The sequence below is a fragment of the Maniola hyperantus genome, chromosome 9, assembly GCF_902806685.2.
Source record: "Maniola hyperantus chromosome 9, iAphHyp1.2, whole genome shotgun sequence".
NCBI classification, from domain to species: Eukaryota; Metazoa; Arthropoda; class Insecta; order Lepidoptera; family Nymphalidae; genus Maniola; species Maniola hyperantus.
The window spans coordinates 6,311,347-6,322,559 of record NC_048544.1 but is presented as its reverse complement, the minus strand read 5'-3'; the positions used below and the strand labels follow the sequence as shown (position 1 = coordinate 6,322,559).

Genomic DNA, 11,213 nt, shown 5'->3' with positions numbered 1-11,213 from the left:
ACTAGGCTATCACACCAAGTTCCTATTTAATTAAAGCTTATTTTGATTTAGGTCCTAATGAACATAAATATCTGCTGTGGTCTAACTTAACTGTAGTTCCACAAACAAATAAAGGAAACATTAATGACTTCAACTTTAACTTGCCGGAGCTTCCTTTCACTCTTAAGCCAAGCACACACTAAATACGCAGTTCACGACAGTTATACAGCTTTTGAAATAAAGGATTCAAAAAGCATGCAAACAAGCGAGGGTTCGCCTACACAGACAGCCGTGAAAAATAGGCTATGAAACGGCTTTCTGACGTGAGCCGTCTAGGCAAGCGCGGCAAAGTGTTACCCTGATATTGGTACTGATTCTGAGCACAACTAAATTTTAGAGTATTCGCATCTTCTTCTTACTAATGTGATATGAAAAGGATGGACACAGTTTGACAGTTTTAAATTTTATTTAGAGCTGTCAAACCTCGTGAATTTAGTTGCCAGTCGCGAGCCTATTGTTTAAAGGACATTGCCCAAGTGACTATGGGACTCAGTATCGCTACCAAATAAGTTGTCCACTAATAAAATAGAGCTTAATTTTTAGGATAGTTTTATTACATTTAATTACACATTTAAAAAAAATCTAAACCACCGGATTCCGCAGAAATATGGTGAAGAACGACCTCCGAAATTAGAATTTTCGAAACTGTTAATTCGCTGCTAACTTACGTTTTACTGAAATATTTCTCTTTATTAAATATATTTCTAAAGAAATCTGTATTATAGAAGCCTCAATAGCTCAACAGTTAAAAGGTGTGGACTGAAATCCGAAGGGTCGCCGGTTCAAACCCCACCTGTCGCACTACTGTCGTACCTACTCAGGTGGCACTAGCTTGACGCTTTCGTCCTACGTCGGCAACGATGCGGCAGCATTCTATAGAACGCGACAGGTCAATATGACAATCGGGGTGACGTGCGGCTGTGCCGAGCGTCCCCAGCCTCATACCCCGATTGCCATCTTGACCTGTCGCATACTATGGGTGTCCGCTAGCTGCGCACTGGCATTGGTAGCACACATATAGGCACCGCGTCTAGCCGTGACGTGTAAAAGGCCTCGCGCTCACGTGGAACACCTAAGCCCGCAGCGATGCACGCGGCGTCATGCCACAGCGAGGCGTCACCTATACAGAATACATAACTATATGTTAAACATTGCTTTTAATCAGTTAATTAAGTGAATTGAATGATGATAAGATAGGTATACACACCTCTAACTTGTGTAAGTTATGTGTGTTTTAAGCAATTAAATATCACTTTCTTTAAAGGTGAAGGAAAACATCGTGAGGAAACCTGCATGCATTCACTATACTGTCCTGAAAGATGTGTGAAGTATGCCAATCAATCCACTTGGCCAGCATGGGAGACTATGGCCCTTCTCACTCTGTAAGGAGACCCATGCTCTGTAGCGAGCCGGTGATGGGTTGATCATGATGATGATTAAGTAATTACTAGTTACAAATCGAAATAACACACACAGAATACATAACTATATGTACAGATAATAAATTGCAACATGTACAGATAATAGTTTATACAGTACAGATTGAATGTACATAGTATAGGTACTATGACTGGTAAAATACAGGTATTTAAGCGGGTAACATATCTGCATATGCCACTTCATCTGTATAGGCTGTCTAATGGGTAAGTAGTACTTTTCATTATTATACATACCAAGTGTGCAGAAATCCAACGCAGAATAATATTTCTTTCCTCAGAGTCTGAAGGCTGTGCGAGGACGTAGAGATAAGCCACATGCATAACTCGCACTCTGTGTCCAAATAAAGCAGCAGGTGCTAGCCCGGCTCGGAGAGCTTTTTGTGATGAACCAAAACACTCCATGCAAATGACATGTTCATGTGAAATCTGTCAAATCATATATTTACAATATTAGATAATTTCAAAAGCATTTGCAATTCTTCTTTGATCAGTTAATTGTTTTTAATCAGTTAATTAAGTGAATAATGATAAGATACAACGACTCACACAATCAACACAAACAAAGACACAACTCAACTGTTAGTTATGTGCGTTTTAAGCAATTAAATATCACTTTCTTTAACGGTGAAGGAAAACATCGTGAGGAAACCTGTACGCTTGAGTTCTCCGTAATGTTCTCAAAAGGTGTTCTAACCACATTTCACGACAGTTAGGTTACTTCTAATAAAACGTCGAGGCTTCGACATCACGCAAATAGCTCTAATGTAGCCCTATTTTCCATGATTTACCGTTTTCACGTCACCTTAACCTATTATTTGACATATCGTCGATTCAGAATCAAGCCGAGAGCTTCCTCACTTTACTTCACTCTGCCCTAACACTCTTATAAACCAAATAATTATTTATTTATTACTTACCTACTGGTGCAGGTGAATTCCAAGATCCAAAAGTCGCAGTGGAGAGTCCCGGAAGGAATGGATGACGACATGATGGATTTTCCATAACATAATATGTGTATTATCTATGTCTACAACTAACTAGGCGTCTGTAGATTCCTAGATCACTTTGTCTAATTATTAAATAGTGATTAAACAAAAATTAAACAGCAGTAATAGTGTTCTGTGCTTTAGCTGAACAACCACAGAGAACGAATTAAAAACAAACAATTTATTTGACATTAGGGATGTCATATCGATCCGATATCGATTTTCAAAGAATCTATTTTTGTGACAAGAAAATCGATCTACGTTCCGATTTTTGCTTCTTTATTTTAGATTGAGTTCACGCAAACAGAGTAAAAAAGAAGCAATATAAAAATAGTAAACAACTACTAAAATAAAATAAGTACATATATTAAACATACTACACATGGGTAACATTGGTATAATATTATTTTAAAAAAGGGTTTTAGAATATGATTAGTAATTATTTGATGTCATTAAACAATTTACAGCATGTTTTACCTTTAATTCAATTTGTTGGCGCGTAGAAGTTTCGTAAAGAATAAATTGTGCTGATACTAATAGACTTTAATTTCGGTTTTACAGTATTATAAAAAAGAAGGCAAAAACAGTGACAACAGTAACAGTGGTTCGAAATCGTATTCGGTATGTATCTTGTCTTGACGTTTTTGAAAAGATTGTCAGCTTGCGAATTACGTGGACCAATGATATTAGCCCACGGCCGTGATGTGTTTCGTTTCACGCCGAAACATGCCCCCGGCCTTGGAACGCTGAGCTTCCAAGACTATCCTCGTCAGGATCGACTAATGGGCAGATCTTCGTATAGGCTCGCCTCACAAGTCCGGATGCAGTTTGTATTTCAGCGACCCTTGAGATTCCATCCTTCCCAGGTATGTTTCTGATGACTCGTCCGAGATGCCATCTCAACGGTGGGAAGTTGTCCTCTTTGATGATGACCATAGTGTTGGGTTTAAGGTCTTGCGTGTTCTCTCTCCACTTGGTCCGTGTTTGCAGCTCGGATATGTATTCTTTCGACCAGCGTCTCCAAAAATGTTGTCGAATTTGCTCAACTCTCTGGTACCGATCGAGTCTATGCGTGGGCGTATCCTCCAGGTTGTCGTAGGCAGGTGCGGTGAGCGTACGGCCAACCAGGAAATGAGCAGGACTAAGAGGAAGGAAGTCGTTGGGATCGGACGACATTGGAGTGAGAGGGCGAGAGTTCAGGACAGCTTCAACTTGTGCTAAGACGGTGCTGAACTCTTCGTATGTGAGATGCGCGTTACCGACCACGCGGCGAAGGTGGTATTTACACGAGCGTACTCCACGTTCCCATAATCCCGACATGTGACTGGCGTAGGGTACGATGAACTTGAATTTGATTTTTTGTTGATTTGCGTATTCGATAATGTCAGAACTACAACGTTCTAAAAATTGAGCGAATTCGTTTTTAAGTCCGACCATATTTCGGCCATTATCGGACCAAATTTCGGCAGGTTTTGACCTGCGGGAGACGAAACGATGTAGTGTGAGACAGTAAGCTTTAGTAGTAAGGTCACTCACCAGCTCTAAATGCAATGCGCGCGTTACAAAACATATAAAGATACAAATATATGCCTTTGTAGTTTTAGCTCCCCTACCTTTTCTGTTAAGAATGTACACTGGGCCAGCATAGTCAACGCCGCACCGATAGAACGGAAAAGTAGGTGTAATCCTCTCGCTGGGAAGATTTCCCATTAGAGGAGTGAGCGTTTGACCTCGCAGGCGCTTACACACAACACAGTCGTGAACGACTTTTCTAGCGAGATTTCTGCCTGCAATCGGCCACCATGATTCACGGAGATGAAAGAGAAGCGCCTGCGGAGCAGCGTGTAGCAATGATTTGTGTTCGTTCCGGAAGAGAAGAAGAGTGAAATGATGTTTGCTTGACAGCAAAATTGGATGTTTTTTATTATAGTCGAACTCTGAGTAGTCCAATCTGCCACCGACTCGCAGCAGCTTATCGTCATCAATAAACAAATTTAATTTACTTAAATTATGTTTATTCTTCAGTGCGCGATTGCTGGATATTGACTTGTACTCGACTGGAAAAGATTCCAGTTGAGAAAGCCTAATCAACAAGTTATCGGCTTCTCTCAGCTCATCGACGGTAAGAACACCCGACCGTTTATTCAGTTTATTGCGCGTATTATGTAAAAACCGTAAAACATATGCAGTTGAGCGTCTTAGCCGACTGAACTGAGAGAATCGTTCAAAATCGATAGCAGATTGCCCTTCAGAGCTCGACTTATCCTGGACTACTAGCGCGGTTATTTCACTACTCTTCATTTCCGGCAAGTCATTTGATTGCCTTTCGTGCGTGTAAAAGGGTGGTACGTTTTCGCAGTCAAATTCACGGTCGCGAAGGAAGGATGGCCCTTCCCACCATAAATCAGAAGAAGAGAGCTCCTCGAGATTCACAACCCCACGCGAAACGAGGTCAGCTGGGTTCTCTTTCCCGCTTACATGACGCCACGGAAGCTCCTTCGTCAAATCGTGAATTTCTATCGTCCTATTTTGAACGAACGTTTTTAATAATCTTGGCGGCATGCGCAGCCAACCTAAGACGATCGTCGAGTCCGTCCAAAACATTACGTGGTCGAAGTTGTAGTGAAGCGAATTGCGAACCTTGTTATAAAGGCGAGCACCCACTAGAGCGCCGAGAAGCTCTAACCGTGGGATGCTAACAGTTTTTAGCGGTGCGACTTTCCCTTTTGAGCATAGCAATTGCACTTTGACCGTATTCGCGGTTACGGTCCTTATGTAAACGCACGCGCCGTACGCGGTTTGAGATGCATCGCTAAAAATATGTATCTCGGTAGATATAGAATTAGTATCCATAACATATCGAGGGACGCGTATTGTGTTCAAGATCGACAGCGAAGCGAGAAACCGGTTCCACTGACGCGCGATGTCCGTAGGTGCGCTGTCGTCCCACTCCAATTTTAATAACCACAGCTGTTGTAATAACATTTTTGCAGTTAAAATAAATGGACTTAGAATTCCTAACGGATCGAAAATTTGAGATGCGTATGATAGAATTATGCGCTTAGTTATAGGTTCAGTACTATCAGACTTAAACTCCGTATTGAAATAAAATTCGTCGCTGTCATTAAGCCAACCAATACCTAATGTTTTATGATTCGTATTCTCCGCGAGTATTTGTTTAGAAGCGCGCGACGATGACACGGTCGCGGGTTCGCATGTAAAATTGAAAATCCACTTACGTAGCGGGAAACAGCCAGCTTGCAACGTCTTGGTTGTTTCTTCGCACAATTTTATCAAGACTTCTTTATCATCCGAACCCGTGATCATGTCGTCTACGTAAAAATCTTCATTAATTATTCGTGAAACTTCACTATTTGTGGTTTCAATAGCGAGTTGTTTTAGGCAGCGACAACTTAGAAAAGCCGCGGACGCGGTTCCGTAGGTAACCGTGTTGAGGCGATAGACACCTAGTGGCTGCGTGGGTTCGTCGCGCCAGAGAATCAGCTGAAGATCTCGCTGCGTTTCATCTACAAGGCACTGTCGGTACATCTTCTCGATATCTGCGCATGCGACGTACCGATGTTGCCTGAAGCGCAATATAATTGAAATTAGGTCGCCTTGGATGGGCGGGCCTACCAGCTGAAGGTCATTATAGCTGATTCCCGAGCTAGAAACGGCCCCAGCATCATAAACGACCCTAAGCCTGGTACTAGAGTGATTTTCGCGGAATACACCGTGATGCGGCATAAAATAATGAGGGGTTCCGTAGGTCGAAACGCGAGTCATATGACCTAGGCTCTCATATTCATGAAGAAAGTCTGCGTATAGTTTCTTGTAAGCGGGCGCGCGTTCTAACCGCTTTTCTAACGCCAGGAAGCGTCGTTCTGCCTGTGGAAGTGATTCGCCCAAAAGGTCGGGTGATGACTTAAGAGGTATACTCACAATAAACCGTCCCTCATCATTGCGCGTCGTAGTACGAGTGAACAGTTCTTCGCAAGCGTGCTCAGCATCTGTGCGATCCCGATCCCGAGGGAACTCCTCGATCTCCCAGAATTGGCGTAATTGCGTGTCTATGGATTGCGTGAAGTTACACTGGATAAGACTATCGTTGCGCGTATTTAATACGATAGGTCCTGATATTATCCAGCCTAAATGCGTATTTTGTAAATAAGGCCCGTTAGGTAACCTTATATTACCTTCGTGTATTAATTCCCAAAATATATCTGCGCCGATTAAAATATCAATTTTTCGGGAATCAAGAAAATGCGGGTCTGCCAGCTGTAAACTATTAGGTATATGGAACCTCGCGCGTTCATAATGTACAGCGGGCAGCGTAGTTGAAATTTGCGGCAATACGAAGCAATGTAGTTTAGTGGCGTAAGTAGATATGCGTGATTTTATCTCAATGTCGCATGATTTAGTACATTGCGTCACTGAGTTACCTACACCTCTTATTTCGTGAGTGGACTGTAATAATTCTACCCCTAGTTTTTTACTAAAGGCTTCAGTTATGAAGCTGCGTTCGCTTCCGTTATCTAATAATGCATTTGCGAGTAAATAAACATTATTTCGAGCCCGTACCTCGATGATTGCAGTGGACAATAAAACCGGTCGCAAAGAACGATGTGTGCGTTTATCGCTGTGTGCATTATTTGCATAGAACACTGCATCCGCGGGGCAGAGGAGCGGCGCGGTGGGGCTTGAATCGACACTTGCGCCCGCGCCGGTTAGTTGCTGGTTATCGAATGTCGAGTGCATAGTTAGGGAACCGCTAGTGTTACCTATCGGTTTTGTATCACCCGGGGGATGGTTTAAGTCATCCGAAGGGTGGATTAGGGAATTATGCTTCTTAAAATACCGACGGCAACCACCGAATTTGCAAAATTCAGCAGTGTGGCTACTATTTTTCATGCAATTTTCGCATAATTTCCTATCGCGAAGAAATTTCAATTTCGATTCCAAATTAGAGTTAATGAATTGTGAACAAGCGTAAAGTTGATGGAAACCGTTGCACATAATACAGTTCTTTGGCGCGGAGTGACGATCGTGCGGTTTAGTGGTGGAAACATTGCATTTTGTGGATAACTTCGTTCGGTCGATTTCGTTTGATCGATTTGTTCGATTATTTTTCGTGTCTTTTGAGTCCTTATTAATTTGTGACGAATGTGAATCCTGCAATGTTTCTAGCATGTCCGCACGATTTTTTAGGAAGTTAATTAAATCGTCAACCTTTAATTTTAATTTGGAATCGTTATTGTTTGTTATCAAAGTGCCTTTATGCTGTTCCCACTCGCGTTCAGTGGTTTTATCTAGCTTAGACACCATGATATAAATAACCAGCGAATGCCACGAGTCCACAGGTTCCCCTAGGATCTTTAATGCGCGTATATTTTTAAGAATTGTGTCACTAAGTGTTCGAATCGAAGCAGGGGATTCTTTACTCAACGGTTGAATGTTGAATATTGATTTTATGTGATTGTGAACTAATAATCGGCTATTATTATAGCGATTGAGTAAAAGATCCCATGCGACGGAATAATTGTCAGATGTAAATTCTAATGAGTCAATCACTAGCTCGGCACTACCCTTCAGCGAAGACTTCAGGTAGTGGAATTTCTGGATACTGGTTATTTCATCTGAATCGTGCACTAATGATTGAAATGTATCCCTAAATTCCAGCCAGTGCTCGTATGACCCATCAAAGGACGGTAATGTTATGGTAGGTAGTTTTACTGAGCGTAACTGACTATTTTCGCATGTTTTCGAAAAAGTTGTGACCTTACCGCTGCTACTGCCATCACAACTATTTACTAATAATTCAGCCTGTGACAATGTACTATAGTAGCAGTCCTCGAACTGCTCTCTTTGAGTTAATTGATCATCGAGATCAGCTTCATTGACACATTCTTCTATCCTAGACTGAATGCTATTAAACTCGCGATAAAGATTCGTGGCACCTTCAATGCGTAACTTTAAATCTATTTTGTTTTGAGGCGTTGCGACATTTGCATCAAAACTATTAACGTAGGTTCCAAATTTGGTTAATCTACCTTTAAGGGTGCCACGTTTTTTAGTTAGATCGCGTACTAGTAGTTCTAACTTATCATCGCTGAGCCCTAGTTGCGGAGATTTGTCACGATTTGCCATTTTGGGAAAGTGGAAGTACTTACGTGAGGATACTTACCTTAAATAGCAGCTAGCGGGTTGCACATGAACGTTTGCGAAGTAACAGCACAATATTAAACAAGCGAAGTAAGGGAGGATGATTCGTGGATAGGTTGACCGTATCCTGCGCGTCTCGAAGTCAGCCAGCCCTTGCGTCTTCGAATTGGTGATTCTTGCGATGAATCCTTGTCCGTTATTCCATAGGCCGTAGTATGCGTTTATATTTGGTAAAGAAGGTCCAAAAACTATGTTGGCGCGTAGAAGTTTCGTAAAGAATAAATTGTGCTGATACTAATAGACTTTAATTTCGGTTTTACAGTATTATAAAAAAGAAGGCAAAAACAGTGACAACAGTAACAGTGGTTCGAAATCGTATTCGGTATGTATCTTGTCTTGACGTTTTTGAAAAGATTGTCAGCTTGCGAATTACGTGGACCAATGATATTAGCCCACGGCCGTGATGTGTTTCGTTTCACGCCGAAACACAATTGAACTATTTAATAATTAAAATATAGGTATCGAAAAAAATCGAAGATTTATTTTTGCGAAATAAATATTCCAGACCTCGGTTTTTTTTTATCCGTTCCTCAGATTTCGATTCGAATCGATCTAAAAATCGATCTTTTTTTTGAAGATTCACCATTTAGATTTGACATTCGACAACCTCTTGATTACGGTGAAATTACAGCTACAATGTCGCGATCGCAATCACCTATTTGTTGACGCTCACTATTTGCTACAATGCATTGCAATAATATGAATATAGTACCTACGCGACAGGTTGAAATGACAATCGGGAAGGGAACGCAACCCGCCCCCACCCCCCGTGTTTAATCGTTGCGTGCGAATGCGGGTGGGTGTGCGGGGCGTCCCCTCACCTCATACCCCGATTGCCATCTCAACCTGTCGCGGACTATAACATAATAATTCTATTACTATTGTAATAACGACAGGGGCTCGATTTTGTTTCGATTTTGTTAATTAATGTCCGCTACAATGTAACGATCTCAATCACTTCTGATTGGTTGAGGCGTGCTTACTGTTGCCTATAATGCATTTGCATTGTTGCAACAAGAATACCAAAAATTCAGCCAATCACAACAATTATTGCGATTGTAATAAGGATTGATGCATGAAAGTAATAATCGGAATCGCAAGACGTCATCATAATCGACCTAAGCTTATCAATTCCTTGATTCGCGTCACTACATGTTTTGCTAATGTCAGGAAAATGAACAAAACAACTACTTTTATTTCGGTCAGTTTCTAATTATACGGCTGTTTTTTTATTTCGTAACATTTTAAATGTTTTTTAAAATTAAAAACAGGAATTACTAATTTCACCATTTCGGTGTACAGCTATATCTATAGCGATACCAGTGGTGGGCAGTCTCCTTTTGTAGAGCGCACTTTTAGTGCACACAAAATTATTTAAATGTAATTTTAGAGTATTTAAATGTAAAATTCATGTTCCTTCCTTTTTTACCAATATCAAAAAAAAGATGCAGATACTCTAAATTTTGTTTAGAGAAAGACAACATAATCGGCGCCATTATAAGGAAGTAAGTTTCTAAAGGATATAGGAAGTAGTAATATCTGTGAAACTCCCTATCCGATTTCAAAAAATTCTTTCACTGATCGATAGTGCTAATTAATATTATTCTTGAGTGGTAGAAATAATTTATATATTAATGGCTATAAATTATAACAAGCATTCGAAGTTGCGGATAAAAGGTTCTAAAATAAAGGTGTACTAAAATAAATTAAATATTCACTATTTTAGCGTATCGGATAAAACAGCTTTACTCATGTATTTCGTCGACGTTAGCCCGACTAGTTTCGAACCCGTCCAGGGTCCTTTTTCAGAAATTACGGAACTTTAAATTACGGGGACTTTTTCAGAATAAAACGAATTCAGAATAAGTCGAGCTAACGTCGACAAAATACGTGAGTAAAGTAGTTTTATCATACAAATATTCACTAACTAGCTGATGCTCGTGACTTCGTTCGCATGGATTTAGGTTTTTAAAATCCCGGCGGAACTCTTTGATTTTAAAACCAATAAACCAATAAACCAACAAACAAACACACTTTCGCATTTATAATAATTACAGCTACAGGTCTACCGTAGTGTTACGTAGTAGATACCTATAGGACGTCGATTCAAGGTCAAGCCAAGAGCCGATTCACTCTAGTTCACTCTACTAAAGACCCTCTTCTGTTGTTAGGAGTTATGTTAATAAACGAAAGCTTACTTCATCATCATCATCATCATCATCATCATCATCATCATCATCATCAACCAATAGACGTCCACTGCTGGACATAGGTCTCTTGTAAGGACTTCCACACGCCACGGTCTTGCGCCGCCTGGATCTAGCGGCTCCCTGTCACTCGTCTGATGTCGTCCGTCCACCTAGTGGCGGGTCTTCCAACGCTGCGTCTTCCGGTGCGAGGTCGCCATTCCAGCACCTTGGGACCCCAACGTCTATCAGTTGTACGAACTATGTGCCTTGCCCATTGCCACTTCAGCTCCGCAACCCGTTGAGCTATGTCGGTTACTCTAGTTCTCCTACGGATCTCC

At 41.1% G+C, this 11,213-nt stretch overlaps 1 protein-coding gene across 1 annotated transcript; it reads right to left on the bottom strand.

Moving 5' to 3' along the window:
- Positions 1-3,178: 3,178 nt before the first annotated feature.
- Positions 3,179-8,611, bottom strand: LOC117985209 (uncharacterized). Its single transcript, XM_034971902.2, has 3 exons — positions 5,704-8,611; positions 4,401-4,521; positions 3,179-3,941 (listed from the first exon to the last, which is right to left on the bottom strand). Exons 1-3 carry the CDS (start codon positions 8,609-8,611, stop codon positions 3,179-3,181), a joined length of 3,792 nt encoding a protein of 1,263 aa, XP_034827793.2.
- Between the last annotated feature and the right edge of the window lie 2,602 nt (positions 8,612-11,213).